This window comes from Marmota monax, unplaced genomic scaffold (assembly GCF_021218885.2).
Source record: "Marmota monax isolate L192 unplaced genomic scaffold, Marmota_monax_Labrador192_F-V1.1 WCK01_AAM20220418_F8-fsc00897, whole genome shotgun sequence".
NCBI lineage: Eukaryota > Metazoa > Chordata > Mammalia > Rodentia > Sciuridae > Marmota > Marmota monax.
This window is the reverse complement of record NW_026693297.1, coordinates 20,365-35,714: the sequence shown is the minus strand read 5'-3', so window position 1 is coordinate 35,714 and position 15,350 is coordinate 20,365. Positions and strand designations below refer to the sequence as shown.

The 15,350-nt window shown below is 52.0% G+C and overlaps 1 protein-coding gene across 2 annotated transcripts; it reads left to right on the top strand.

The window, feature by feature from the left end:
• Positions 1-785: 785 nt before the first annotated feature.
• On the top strand, positions 786-14,588 carry Rapgefl1 (Rap guanine nucleotide exchange factor like 1). 2 transcript variants are annotated; one of them, XM_046456563.1, is made up of 15 exons: positions 786-1,668; positions 4,393-4,471; positions 5,319-5,454; positions 5,671-5,768; positions 8,082-8,194; positions 8,408-8,575; positions 9,422-9,519; positions 9,622-9,744; positions 10,267-10,445; positions 10,542-10,632; positions 11,188-11,238; positions 11,566-11,653; positions 11,890-11,954; positions 12,329-12,383; positions 12,621-14,588. In XM_046456563.1, the coding sequence occupies exons 1-15, from the start codon at positions 1,149-1,151 to the stop codon at positions 12,743-12,745; spliced, it is 1,989 nt and encodes a 662-aa protein (XP_046312519.1). In that variant the 5' UTR covers positions 786-1,148; the 3' UTR covers positions 12,746-14,588. The 2 variants fall into 2 exon arrangements, with proteins under 2 accessions (XP_046312519.1, XP_046312518.1); XM_046456562.1 differs by having other exon boundaries at positions 12,305-12,383.
• The last annotated feature ends 762 nt before the right edge of the window (positions 14,589-15,350 follow it).

Sequence of the window (15,350 nt, the reverse complement as noted above, 5' to 3'; positions counted from 1 at the left end):
TCTGAATACACTATTCCCATTCTATTGCTATGTGACACTGTGCTTGGTGTGCTTGATGATGTTAGTTGGCAGGTGGGTTTGTCACCCATTTCTGTGGCCCTGCTTCCTTCTACCAGTGGGCTCAGGTGCCCTCATATTCCTGGTCTCCTCCCTTCTGCCTACTATTTCTTTTCACCCAAACTAGACCTGCCACAACCTGCTGCTCTCTACTTGACTCTTACTTGCTTGCCAGTACCTGCCTCACAGGCCAGCCCTGCACCACCTACTATGCCCCACTAGAGAGGGCAGAAGGGCACCGCCCCCAGTGCCAAAGCCAATCCACCCAAGAGGGCTTCCTAGCCTTTCTTATTGGAGTTAAAGACCAGGTATTCCTGTGAGTATGGTAGAGGTGTGGTGTGCAGGGTTCAGCAATCTTTGTAGGTCTCACCTGTTCTGTACAGGTAGGTGAGTCCAAGTGCAGGCTACAGACCATGTCTGGCTATTTGCAGTGATGCTAAGAGACCCAGTAATTCCATAAACCAGGAATCCTTCTCCGTTATTAAGTCATTCCCTCGCCTTTGCCTTTAAATTCTGCGTCTGCTCTGAAACCAAGCCCCTGTTTCCTTCATGGTCAGCCCCAGCACCCAAGTTCAAGCCTCGCGCGGCCCGGGGGGGGGGGGGGGGGGGGGGGGGGGGACGGACGGACCCAGGGATGGTAGAGGCGGGAAAGGGGCGGGGACTGGGCAGGGACTAGAGAAGGGGGCGCGGTCTCTGTTCTGCCACCTTCCCCCTGGCGAGGAGCGCAGCCGCCGCCGCCGCCGCCGTGTCCTCTCAGCCTTGCGCTGGGCACGCTGCCTCTGCCGCCGCAGCCCGGCCCAGGCGCGGAACCTGGGGCACTGGCCCCGTTGCCTGCCCACCCTTCGGCTGCAGCCGGCATGGGCAGCCACTGAGAGCGGGCACTCCTTCCCTCTGGCACCTCCCCTGGCCACCGGCCACTGGACTTCGGCCAGCAAGCCTCGGCCACCTCTAGTCCCCAGTCCGGCGCCTGGCACGGCCCTCCGCTCTGCTCCTCCGGCTCTGAGCATCGCGTTCCTGCCCCCCCCCGCCCCCGCCCGCGCCTGGGACACCTGGGTCCCCCGGCGGCCCTTAGGAGAGGGGCGGGGGGGGGTATGAAGCCGCTGGAGAAATTTTTGAAGAAGCAAACGTCGCAGCTGGCGGGACGGACGGTGGCGGGAGGTCCTGGCGGGGGTCCGGGGAGCTGCGGCGGGCCTGGAGGGGGTGGGGGACCTGGCGGGGGCGGCGGTCCAGCCGGGGGACCGCGGCCGCTGCAGCGGCGTCAGAGTGTGTCTCGCCTGCTGCTCCCAGCTTTCCTCCGGGAGCCCCCAGCCGAGCCAGGGCTGGAACCGCCCGCTGAGGAAGAAGGGGGAGAGCCCGCGGGGGTCGCAGAGGAGCCGGTCAGCGGGGGACCCTGTTGGCTACAGCTAGAGGAGGTGCCAGGGCCAGGGTCGCTCGGGGGCGGGGGACCCCTGCGCTCCCCTTCTTCGTACTCCTCAGATGAACTGTCCCCAGGCGAGCCCCTCACTTCACCGCCCTGGGCGCCCCTGGGTGCTCCTGAGCTGCCGGAGCATCTTCTGAACCGGGTTCTGGAACGGCTGGCTGGAGGGGCCACCAGGGACAGCGGCGCCTCAGGTAAGAAGTCCACAGGCTCATCCATCCCAGAGCAGGGGGTGCCCCTGGTTCCTCTTCTTGCCCTTGGAGAGTGGGAATGGCCCTGAGCCTGGGTGTGGATTTGAGGGCTCCCCCTAAACCGGGTAGGGACTGAGCTAAGCCACAGACCCTGTCTCAAGCACAAGAGGAGCAGCAGTGCCCACCTTCATTCCCGTAGCTGTCTCACCCACCAGGGAAGAAGCTGAGCCTCCTCTCCTTCAGCTACCCTTCCCCTCCTCTGGACATTTTAGCCACAATCTCCCATGGGTCCCTGCTGTTGACTGCCTCCTCCTGTGCCCTTAAATTGGGACCTGACATATTAAAATGGAAGCTTCTGAGCTCAACCTGTGCAGCCTTCGAATAGTGCCCAAGGCCTGAAAAACCTGACAGGAGTCCCTGACTGTGTAAAAGCCCCAGAGCACAGGCCAGCCCACTTGATAAATCAGCGTGGACAAGGCCCAAGCTGCCTTTGGGGGTTAGGCAAAGGCATCTTCCTTAGCAGCTTGGTAGGGGCTAGCATTCTATTTGGGGATGGACTCAGTGTTTGTGAAGAAAGGGGCCTCAGCATCAGGGCCTGTGCATCAGGGCCCTGCAACATCCAGGGGAGTTGGGGCTTTTCTGGCTCCCACCCTTCCGGTGTCAGGCCTTTGCTCTTGGCTGCTTTAAAAAATAATAACCACACCCTGAGAGGCTTATTCCCTAAATGATGATGCTATTTCACCCCTCCCCATCAGCACCTTACTAAGGGGCCTTTAAGAAAACTGAGTCCCAAATTACTGGTTAGTGCTGAGGTAGAAGACCTCGGACTCTTAGGTCCAACTCTAGACAGGCATTAAGCATAGGAGGGTCTGAGGTTTGAAGCCCAAGTTGAGACCCTAAAGATGGGTGAGGGATTACACTTTGCTCTTAGCCCTCTGCAAGGAACTCCAACCTAGGTGTGTGGAGTGGGACACCTCCCCTAGATTTTTTTCAAGGTCTGGGTCCTCTCCTTTGGCTCAGGCTACAGTTGCCCTGGGGAGCTGACACCTTTTGGATTTAATTAGAAAAATATCAGACACACACAGCTCTCCTAACCATAACTTCCCGCCTACACCACACACCCTGTGTCTCTATGACACATTCCCTGGGGAGGCTGTGCATTGGACCAGAGCCTGCTTTGGAAGAGACAGATGCCAAACTATAGCCCCCATATCAGCATCTCCCCCATTCTGTCCCATGCTCCTCTTTTGCTCTGTCTTTGCTTTCCTGTGAGATAAAGAGACCTCCTTATTCCTAGTCACTGTTCCTGGAGCTGGGGGTCAGGGCTGAGATATCTCTGACTTACTTCAGAATATAGCAGTGTAGCTAGGTAAAGAGGAAAAGAGAGAAACTCTCTTTGCCCTTCCACAGGGGGCTGGTGCTACAGACTCTGCTCTCTCCCCTGGGGTGAGGCTCCTGAATTGATTATTACCCATATTATCTGGCCAAGCAGGCTGGATCCCCAGAGTAACTGGTTTGGGAAAGCCCAAACCAGTCCCAGAGTGAATTGAGAATCAGCTTAAACTGCCACCCTGATACTTCCATTATAACCCGCGTTCTCAAGCCATTTTGGTTTCCTCCCAGGGCGTGTAGGAGGAAAGGGCTTACAGAAGGTCCTCCACACCTAGCCAGAGCCTCTCGAACATCTGGGCAGCCCCATCTGACCACTAGGTTCTACCCTGACACTTTGCCCTTCTTCCAACATATTGAGAAAAGAGCAAAGATGCAGGAATCGGGGTTCTTCCAGCTCCAGGCAAGTCCCTTCTAGCACTGGGCCTCAGTTTCTCATTTGTGAAATGAAAATGGTTGAAATAGATGATTTTGTGTTGGTTCTTCTTCATCTTCATAGCTAGAATTGATGGCCTGAGATGGTGAGCCAAGGTCTGTCAGAAGCCTTGGTTTTGTCCTGGAGCAGTGCCTGGGGACCTGGCCCTAACCTGTCCTGGTGAAGACACCTGGCTCCCTCCCTGTGCCCTGCCTGTGTGTGCCAGGAGACTTTGCCCCACCCCAGGGCTGGCTGCGAGTCAGGGCGACCTTGTACCCGGCTGACTGGCTGAGCCAGGCCCAGACAGGGGTGTGGAAGGGAAAAGGGTGGTGAGAGGAGCCCCTCCCCTCTACCCTTCCATCATTAACCCTTGCATCTCTGGGCATCTAGAGTACACAAGCTTTCTATTTAAAGCCTCTGAGATCAAAGAGATGGCAGTCCCTCCCTCTCCATTTTAATGGGTCTTGTTCCCACCTGTCTGGGTAGAACTCAAAGTAGTGAGGTAGGGAGCAAGGAGGGGAGGAGGGATACATACACATACCACTGACCCTAACCTCTCTGTTTGGAAGTTCTCTTTGTCTAGAGACCCTTCTGTGGGCTACTTCATTTTTCAGGCAGTTCTCAGGCTTGGTGTGCTATCTGACCAACTTTCCACATATACCAAAGAGAAGTATGCGTTGCTGCCAAAGGCACACCTCCTTCCCTCCAGCTGCCTTGGCAGCTGCCAGCCCCACCCCCGCGACAGCTGCCCAGGATCTTCACACATATGTGTGCACGTGTGCAGAGCATGACAAGGCAGGTGGCTGGGGCTCCAGCCTGCCTAAAGAGAACTTGCCCTTGGAGGCCAGAGAAGGAGTGTAGGATTTCCAGTCTGGTCCTAGAAGTGCCCTTCTGACATTCGTGGCACCCATTGATCTCCACAGATATCTTGCTTGATGACATCGTCCTTACCCACTCCCTCTTCCTCCCAACGGAGAAATTTCTACAGGAACTACATCAGTAATATCCTTTTGTGGAATTTGTAAAAGGCCAGGAGGCAGCCCATTTTCTCTATCCCACATGTGACATCAGAGCTCAAGCTCTCCCCTAGAAAATATACCCAGCTTTTCAGTTCACCAGCTGTGTCTCTTTAGGTAGATCACCTCACCTCCAGGGGCTTCCAGTTCTTCTGTAAAATGGAGGTAAATAATACCTGCCCTGCCTACCTATGACCTGCTGCGAAGATCAATCTGATAGTAGATGTGAGAGTTCTTTGGCAACTGCAAAGACCTGTATAGATGTAAGGTGTTATTATCCTAATAAGGGTGCCTCTCTTCCCACTGAATTATTCTTCTAAACATCTGGTTGTCCAGTGCATTATTACAGAGTCTGCTGTCAACATCAGGTCTTGGCTGGGCTTCAGTAGGAGACCCTGGCCAGTACAGATGAGCCACTGGCCAGCCTGTTCATTAGATCTCATATAAGCAGATAGCCTTTCACTGAGTTATTTTAGAACCTAATTCTTAATGTCAGGTCACTGAGTAAGTAGAATGTCTTAGATTCTCTTAGCAACATCAGGCCTCACAAAGCAATAAAGTCAGGTTTGTGGGTGCAACTGTAAGCTCTGGGCCCTGGGCTGGCCAGAGGATGGGATGGGTCTTGGGCAGGGTATTCGTAAGTGAAAAGCTAACAGGAAATGGATGTGATCAGGTGGATGCCATCACTACCTATTCTATGCAAAAACCTGGGCTGGCACAGGAGAAGGTCTTGGCTCCTAGAGAATATTTGGGGGTAGTTTAGCCTGCCATTGCTTCTCTTCCCAATTTCCTCAGGCTTGCCTGTCCATGGTTTTTCTTGACTTAGTGGTCAGCTTTGTTCGGGCAGGGGTCCTGGAGGGCCCTGAGGGGCTAGGCCGGAAGCAGGCCTGTCTAGCCATGCTACTCCATTTCTTGGACACCTACCAAGGGCTGCTGCAGGAGGAAGAGGGGGCCGGCCACATCATCAAGGTGGGCCTGGGGAAGAAAAGGTGGGTGAGCAAGCTATTAGCTCTGGAAGGAAGCCCTTTTGAAGGAAACATACTCCTCAAGTTGGGTATCTGGAAGCAAAAGATGTTATTGGGTCTTGGATTATATGGTTCTTCTATGCTCAAAGGCATGGAGTCCCTGCCCTGGCCCTTGCAGAAAGAGGTACCTGGAATGAAACCCCTGTCCTCCTCTTCTCAGGATCTCTACCTGCTGATTATGAAGGATGAATCCCTTTACCAAGACCTCCGAGAGGAAACACTGAGGCTGCACCAGCTTGTGGAGACAGTGGAGCTGAAGTGAGGGAAAATGGGTTGCTGGAGTGGTCATCCCCCCTCTATTACAGGGGCTACCTCTGGTTCTTTGGCTCAACATAGTGTTGTTGTTGTCCTGTGAATGTGTGTGTATATGTGTGTGTGTATGTATGTGTGTATGTATGAGTATGTGTGAATATGTGTTTTGTACCAGGGATTGAAACCAGAGGTGCTTAACCACTGAGCAATATCCTCAGCCCTTTTTATGTTTTATTTTGAGACAGAGTCTTGCTTAGGGCCTTGCTAAGTTGCTGAGGCTGGCTGTGAACTTGCAATCCTCCTGCCTCAGCCTCCTGAGTTGTTGGGATTACAGTTGTGCACCACTGCACCTGACTTCAATATGGTTTTATTTTAGCCCCTTTCTCTTACTGAAGGGTGACACAGAGCACTGTGTCCAGTCATTTTTATTGTCCATTCACCCATCCATTTGCCTGTTAATCCAGTGGTGAACTAGTTAATATTTAACAACTAATGCTCAGGAGAAAGAGCCTTGATTCTTAGCTTTTGCTGATTCCATGGCATAAATTCTGTCATCGTTTTTGATTTTAAGCTACTGACATGATGTCATTGAATATGGAATAGAGAAGAGATGTGTGTGGTAGCTAGATGTTATATAGCATTTCCACAGTACTGATACACTAGAGGTAAAAATCTCAAAAGCACAGATAATAATAAACTGTACCAAAACAATTAGCATACTTCCTTTTATGTAATAATTTATTTGAGCACATGTTTATAAAATGTGTGTTTATACACACATACATGCAAATTTTAATGGCTGTGTTAAACATAAGTTGGCAAAATCCCTCAAAATTGAACTCGTGAGCTGCCTTCAGGACACCACTGCATTTCTTCATCCCTTCTGTCCTTTCAGTTTTCTCTTTTCCATTCCCACCACCATGGCCCTTGTATAGGCCTCTTTAACTCTCACTTGGATTTTCTTTTCTTTTCTTTTTTTTTTTTTTTTGATACCGGGGATTAAACCCAGAGGTACTTTTAATCATTGAGCCATGTCCCCAGCCCTATTCTTTTTAATTTTTTTAAATTGTCAATGGACCTTTATTTTATTTATTTATATGTGGTGCTGAGAATTGAACCCAGTGCCTCACACATGCTAGGCAAGTGCTCTACCACTGAGCCACAAACCCAGCCCTCCCTATCCCTTTTTTATAGTTTATTTAGAGACAGGGTTTCACTAAGTTGCTAAGGGTCTTGCTAAGTTGACGAGGCTGGCTTTGAACTCACAATCCTCCTGCCTCAGCCTCCTGAGCTGCTGGGACTACAGGTGTGTGCCACCACACCCAGCTCTTACCTGGATTATTGCCGCAGCCTCCTACTCAGGGCTTCAGCTTGTGGCCTTGCATATTTATCCCTTTCTTTACATTGACAACAGAGAGATCTTTCAAACTTGTATAAACAATACCATCACACTCCTGTTCCAAAAGCATCCACACTCTCTCACTACCTCTAAGACAAAGCTAAACATCTGAACACAGCATTCAACACCCTTATCTTTCTGCCTTCTGTTGATCCTTCCCACCTCATATCCCACATCTTTTTCTACCCTTGACACTCCCTATATAGCCCACCATTCTCTCAACTCCTGTGCTTTCCCAGATTCCTGCTGTTGCTTATATCATACACCCAGAATGCCTTCCTCCCACCTCTTTCACTTCCTGTTGTCCTTCAAGGCCTAGGTCAAATGCCATCTTCTCCATGAAAGTGTCACACAGATCCTCCTTTTAGGAATAGCTTTCAACATCTCTCTCCTGTGCCTTTTTCACATCACCAATACCTCCTGCCTGGTGTTAGAAGTAGCTGTATGCACGTCTGTCTCCCTCCCAGATTGTGAAGTCCTTGTTGGCAAAATTCAGAAAACATCTGATGGCCTACTACCTACCATGTGCCAAGCAGTGTGCTAGGCCCTGGAGGATAAAAAAAAAAAAAATTCAGTAAGAACAAATCCCAGTCCTCAAAAGTTCTCAGTCTCATAGAGGAAATAAGACATGAACATAAGCAATAATGTCCCAATATTTACAGCATTTGAGGCAAGCAAGTGACCTTTCCTGGTGGGGGGTGGATCAGAGAAGAACTGGTGGAAAAAGTGGCATTTGATTTGGGTCACTTGGTCACTTGTCCCATGCTGGTCATTGTCTTCTCTTCTGATCCCTTTAACCACTTTCTGAAAGTGGAGCTGGTATGTCCTTGACCCAATTCTAATATCCTTGCTTAATGTTGCCTGCTTAGTACTCCAAATGCCCAGCAGAGCTTGCTGATGCCCCACTGTGTCTGTACCAGGATCCCAGAGGAGAGCCAGCCACCCAGCAAGCAGGTAAAGCCACTCTTCCGCCATTTCCGTCGGATAGATTCCTGTCTCCAGACCCGAGTGGCTTTTCGGGGCTCAGATGAGAGTGAGTATCACCATTAGAAAAGGCAAGGCTTCCCAAGTGACTCGGGAGGATTGTGGGGTATCTGGGTCTTGGGTACCATCAGAGGAGTCTCCTGTGTAGTGGAAGTAAATAGTACACTTATCTTAAGAGGCCAGCCTGTGGTATAGAACAGAGGTGCCCTGGAGGGGCTGGTACCTACCTGTGTTGAAAAGCTGCTTTCCTGTCTCTGTGCAGTCTTCTGCCGAGTCTACATGCCTGACCACTCTTACGTGACCATACGTAGCCGTCTCTCAGCATCTGTGCAGGACATTCTGGGCTCTGTGACAGAGAAGCTGCAGTATTCAGAGGAGCCCGCAGGGCGTGAGGATTCCCTCATTCTGGTAGCTGTGGCTTCCTCAGGAGGTAAGGGTCAGTGCCCTGGGGCTGAGACAAAGACTGAATTCTAGGTCTTTGCTACTCAAAGTATGATCCTGAGACAAGCCTCATGTGCATCTCCTGGGAGCATTTTAAAAAATTTCAGACCCTACCCCAGACTTTCTGGATCAGAATCTCCATTTGGCTAAAAAAGACTTCTGGGGGATTAAAGTTTGGGAAGCAATAGCCCAGTACCCTGGGATTCTGATTTGAGTGCTGCCTCTCACTCACCTGGGGATTGGGTTCTAGTTCTTTTTTCAGGGTAAAGACAGGGTGGTAGGGCATGGCGGCACATGCATGTAATCCCAGCTGCACAGGAGACTGAAACAGGAGGATCACAAAGTCAAGGCCAGCCTGGGAAATGTAGCGAGACCCTGTCTCAAAAACTATAAATGGCTGGTATATAGCTCGGTGGTAGAGCACTTGCCTAGCGTATGCTAGGCCCTGGGTTCAGTCCCCAGTACCACAAAAACAACACAAAAAGATGCAGGGGTTCTAATCTCTGTGGGGAGACAGAAGGCCTGCAGTGTATCTTATTTTCCTCTAAGAAAAAAAGTTCTGCCTTTCCAATGTCAAAGGGACAAAAGAATGAGGGAAGGAAAAAAAAAGCTATGAAAGAATGTTGGAGGTTAAAAAAAAAGGAAGATTACGAATGCAAAAATAATAAATATGATAAGTATGGCAGATAAATGTGGCATCAACTGGTGACAGCATGAGTCCCACTGGTCTAGAATGTGTCAGTGCAGGGCTAGGTGTTCTGGATGCGAAAGGAGACAGGGCCTGGGATGTGTGAGGGAAGGGGTGGGGGGCGCTAAGCAGCCTGTTCTCCTGCAGAGAAGGTCCTTCTCCAGCCTACTGAGGACTGTGTTTTCACCACACTGGGCATCAACAGCCACCTGTTTGCCTGTACTCGGGACAGTTATGAGGCCCTGGTAAGACAAGGTTTGGGCTGGGAGCAAGGGCTGAGGGGGCACTGTGAACAGTCCCTCACCCTGCCACCAGGAGCCCAGCCCCTCTGTCCCTGCCTGTCACAGGTGCCCCTCCCTGAAGAGATCCAGGTCTCCCCTGGAGACACAGAGATCCACCGAGTGGAGCCAGAGGACGTTGCCAACCACCTTACTGCCTTCCATTGGGAGTTATTCCGATGTGTGCATGAGGTGGGGACTGAGGCTGGTGCTGGGCCTGAGGCAGGAGGGAGAAATGAGCCAATGGGAGTCAGTGTTCATAGCAGACCCTCCTGGTTAGATGGCTCAATTGCAGCATGCCCTTGGGCAATGCACAGCCAGGACCTCCTCAAGCCTTTGTCTTCTCAAAAAATGGCAGAGAGAGACTCCATACCTGAGTGATTTAGGGCCAAAGCACAGCTTACCCAGAAACTGACTCAGGGTAATTTTAAAATATTCACTGTTAAAAGAATTTTTAAAAAAGGTAAGCGACAATAATATCTCTCGGGTGGTTGTCTTGAGGAGAAGTCAGCCTTTAGCAGGTGCCTGGCACCTAGTAAATGCTCAATAGATGGTAATATCCTATTAACCTTGGTTCTCTCTCGCTTCTTGTCCCCCCCCCCCTCCCCGCTCACGCTCTGGGCTCCTGCCTCCTGAATCTCCTCGCGCCCTACGCTGCCATCTTCCCACCCATGCCCTGACACCTCGGTGGCCCCTCCGTCACTGCGGGTGTAGCTGGAGTTCGTGGACTACGTGTTCCACGGGGAGCGCGGTCGCCGGGAGACCGCCAACTTGGAGCTGCTGCTGCAGCGCTGCAGCGAGGTCACGCACTGGGTGGCTACGGAGGTGCTGCTCTGTGAGGCCCCGGGCAAGCGCGCGCAGCTGCTCAAGAAGTTCATCAAAATCGCAGCCATGTGAGTGTGGCCAGCCGCGGCGGGGCGAGGGGCACACAGAGGCTCGGCAGCGGCAAGCTGCCAGATGCCCCCCTAACCCTGCCCCGCACTCCTCAGCTGCAAGCAGAACCAGGACCTGCTGTCCTTCTACGCTGTGGTCATGGGGCTGGACAACGCCGCCGTGAGCCGCCTGCGGCTCACCTGGGAGGTGAGGAACCACCTTCCTTCCTTCTCTTGCCACGGAGTTAGCTCAGTCATCCCATTTCAGGGATCTTGGCTTCTGGGGGGCTCACCCCAGTTCCGTCTCCTGTGATTACAAATAGTCTTTGTGCTGGTTGGAAGCAGGCGCCCTCTTCTGGCAACTATAGCCCCAGGTCACAGCTTGTGTCACCTCTTCTTGGTGCAAATTGGTAAAAAGCCAAATTCCCAGACTGAGAGGAACTGACCTTAGGAGTAGGGCTGAGTTTCAGCCAGCAACCAGGTGGCTTTGCTATGCTCCTTGTCATAGTACATGCATGAGCAGAAGTCTCTCTTTCCCCAGAAAAATTCAGTCCTCTGGGTTCTTTCAACTTCTGGACTTTTCCAAGGACTGACTGCTTCCCCACCCACTGGCTTCCCACCACTGAGCAAGATATGCCAGCCCTTTCCCTGAGCGAGATATGCCAGCCCTTTCCCCTTCTAATGCTGGGAATTAGTCAGATGTTCCTGTGATATCCCAGGTGCTCCACTCTGACATCTCTTCTTCTTCCTTCAAACTCTGCAGAAGCTGCCAGGGAAATTCAAGAACTTGTTCCGCAAATTTGAGAACCTGACAGTGAGTGGGTTTGGCTCTTTCCACTGCCCTTGGACTTTCATCCCTGTTCTCGTAAACCCTCTGCCTTTAGCTTCCTTTTCAAGGTTTTTAGTGCCTGGGACACTGCTCCTCTACCCACCATGCAGGAAGGGGAAGGGTGGAAGTATTGCTACCCTGTTTTCCCTGGAGGAGGGGAGGAGAGCAATAAGCCCCTCCCTGTCACACACCCAGCTAGACACCCACACACCCCTCTAGCTGATTGGGCAGGGAGATGAGGGAGAGAGTGGGAGACATGTTTGGGGTACACTGAGCCCATCTGTCTCTTATCCCTCTTCTGTGGAATGCTAGGATCCTTGCAGGAACCACAAAAGCTATCGAGAAGTGATCTCCAAAATGAAGCCCCCTGTGATTCCCTTCGTACCTCTGATCCTCAAAGGTGAGAGAGTCACTGCCACACTGTGGTTCTCCTCCCCACATTTCCTTCTCCCAAGCCCCAGTTCTGACTCTCAGTCCCCTCTCAGCTCAGCTCTATGTGTCCTACTGAGGAGACTTCCAGATTGAAGTATAGACTGGCATAAAGGACCCTCCCCCAGGGGGAGGGTCCTATATGCCATGGCCCTTTGGACTTCCTCTCCTCTGTGTGCCTCACATTTGACTCTCTTCTTACCCTAGACCTGACATTCCTACACGAGGGGAGTAAGACCCTCATAGATGGCTTGGTGAACATTGAGAAGCTGGTGAGTAGTTCTGCCAACTCTCTGTCCATGAGTGAGGGGCTTTGTCCTCCCCCTCTCTCCTGTCACCTTCCTAAAATAGAAGTCTTCCTCCATGGTACCCAGCTTGCCTAACAGACTCTCAACTGTCTCCCTGGTGGCATCACTGTGGCAACCCACCCATGGGTGGCAAAGCTGACAGGCCGCTTGGGGGCAACTCTACCCGCCAACCCACCTGGTACCCACCTACACCCTCTCCTTTGGTCCTTCAAAAACCCTTCAGAACTGGGAACTTGAGAGAGTAAAACCAACAGAGTTGGAGAATGGAGGTGGGGGGTGTGTAAGGGGGAAGCATCTTTCTGTGCCCTTTTCAGGGCTTATTTCTTGTCATCTCCCAGCATTCAGTGGCCGAGAAAGTGAGGACAATCCGTAAATACCGGAGCCGGCCCCTCTGTGAGTGCCTAGTACCCAGGATTCTAAGAGGGTTTTGGGTGGAGCGCTGGCTGAGTGGGAAGGTTAAGGGGACCTCTGTCCTTAAACATGTTTTTACTTACACGGGTCGGGTCCGTCCTCCATTTTCTCCTTGTGCCTCCTGCCAAACAGCTATCCTAATCTTAATGTTTTGCCTGGTGTATGGAGAGGAAGAAGGGAGGCTGGGAGCCTGACTGCCTCTCCCTCCCTGCCCCCCAGGCCTGGACATGGAGGCCTCCCCTCACCACCTGCAGACAAAGGCCTATGTGCGCCAGTTCCAGGTCATCGACAACCAGAACCTCCTCTTCGAGCTCTCCTACAAGCTGGAGGCTAATAGTCAGTGAAAATGGAGGGGCTGGGCTGCCCCCACCAGAGTCCTTGGCACCTGGCACTCAAGCACTTTGCACGATGTCCCAGCAAATGCACATGGAATATATTTCCCCTGGAGCAACTTCCTGCCCCATGGGGAAGAGTCAGATGGACTTACCTGGATTCATAAGCTCATAAGCTTATTCATCCTTCTGAAATCCCTTTACCCTTGCTCTTTCACGCCCCAACTACACTAGGTGTGTTCCTGCCTTTTTGAGGAAAAGGGGATAGAGTGCTCCTTCCTCTGTCACCTCCCAGTGAGGTCTGTTCCAGAGATGGCATTTCCAGCCTCTTCTTCCCAAGCAGCAACTCACAAGACAGGCATTGTGGGAGGCACTGGCAGCTTTCTTCCCCACTGCCTGTCTGGCTTCCCCTTAGTCAGGGTTGGGAGCCCTGGATGTATCCCTGGGATTATTATCGTGTGTGTGTGTGTGTGTGTGTGTGTGTGTGTGTGTGTGTGTGTCCGTGTCCCCTCTCGGGGAGCAGGAGTGCATCTGGCGATGGAGGGAGGGTGTTATGTGTGCTGGGGGGATTTTTCCTTCTGTTTGGTGCTACCCTTGTCTGCTCTGCCCTTGGGACAGCGTGGTGTGCTCCCCCACCCACCCCCGCTTAGTGCCTCCTGCTGCCCTGCATGCCCAGGCTTGTGAGCCAAGCTGCTCCCAAGGGCAAAGAGCAGCAGCAGGTGGGAGGGTTACCCATCAGCCCTGTGAGTCTCCCACCCAGACCTCCCCAAGATCCCTAGATGGGCTCTCATGAGACAGTAAAAGATGCTCAGGGAAACACAGGCCTAAGCTGCCTATAGGACCCTTCCTCTGCCTTGCAGAGGGGCACAGCAGTCTCAGGAGTTAGGGGTGCCTGCTCTCCATACTCCTGCTCTTTGGGGTGTCTCTTTGCTAACAAGGGCATTGTCATCCCCCTTCTGGCTCTTGTATCTGATGCTAACAACACAGTCTCTGTCCCTTTCTCCCAGTCTTGACACCCCTTGGTCCTCCCCATAGAGCTGGGTGGGGTGGATCTCTGTAAAATAACAGGACGGGCAGATTCCTGAAAGTGGGGAGAGAAGAAGCAGGCAGAGACTGTAGAGGTGAAACTGGACTCTGACAAAGCCTTTGTTACCTCTATCTCTGCTCCCTCTCCCATTATAGGGCTCCAGGGCTGCGGGGTGCAGGGGCTCCTGGCAGCTACTGGGTGAGGTTTCCTGGCACAGCCTCACCCGCCTTCCTGGCACCACTCTTTCCCTTTTGAATAGGCAGTGGTGGCAGTGGCAGCAGTAAAAGTGGCTGCTGCTCCTGCTCTGGGGTGTATATATTTTTTACCCAAAGCTCTGGAATTGTAAATTTATTTTTTAAAACTCAAAGAGGGAAAGAGCCTTGTATAATATGTAAACATTGTATCATAGGTTATGTTGTACAGTCCCTTTTATACAGCAGTCTGGTTCCTGTTTCAAAAACTATCTGTGGACATACACAGGCACCATGCCCCACCCACCCACTGCAACCCTCACAGTGACCATGGCCCCTCCTACACCCTGCAACTGCTGATGCCTGCTTCTATCCCTGCAGCCCCGGACTTTCCATCCTTCCTCCTGAACCCTCTCAGCAGCCTTCTCGCTTCAGTTCCCCACCCCTCCTTGAACGTGGTAACCCCCTGGCTGCTTGCCCCTTGCCTTGACACTGCCCTGCTGCTTTCCAGGGGCTCGCCAGCCCACACCCCACTTCCCACAGCTTTAACAGAGTGAACTGTGTGTATTGTACAGGCTCAGTTGTCATTGAAGAATCTGCTGGGTGGAGAGAAAGCCCATAAAGTCTATGAATCAACTGCCTGCTGTTCTCCGTTCTGTTTCTCTGAGGCTGGGGAAAGACTGAGGGATGGGAGAGGGAATGGCCTCTCAGGGCTCAAGGCCCCTCAGCAGGACTGTCTGGAGTGACTTGGAAAGTGTGGGTGAGAGGAAAAGGAGCCAGCCTCACAAGACCTGTCACTAGTGACTAGAACTTGGAAGAGTGGACATTTTTGTTCTTACATGGTATAGGTATGTGATGTTTAATGCTAACTCTGTAAGGTAGAAGATGGAGACTGAGCAGCCCCAGAAGAAGATCCAAGTTATAGGGTGAGAGATGGGACAGAACTTGAACCCTAACCCAGGCCTATCTGTTGCAAGTAGCAAGCACTATTCATTCAGCCAACGGCTATGAGTTCCACCAAGGCACATGGAGCCTAGTGTTAGTCTCGGGAGATGGTTAAGCTCCAGGAAACACACACTCAAACAGCTGCATGGGAGCCCTTAATCTCATCTGTTCAATCTTCATCTCAGAAAACGGTGCTTTCATCCACCCAGGTTTTCAAGGCAACATTCTAGGAATCACCCTTGATGCCTCTTTTTCCTCCCCATCCTCACTCATCTCATTGGCCAGTCCCACCAGCTATAATTCCAGAACATATCCTGATTGACCCACTTCTCTACGTCTCCCTTGTGACCACCCTAGTCCATCCCACCTTCATATCTTCCTTGGATGGCTACACAGCCTCTGACCTTGTCTCTCAGCTTCCTCTCTGTAGTCCATCCCATCTGCTACCAGTCAG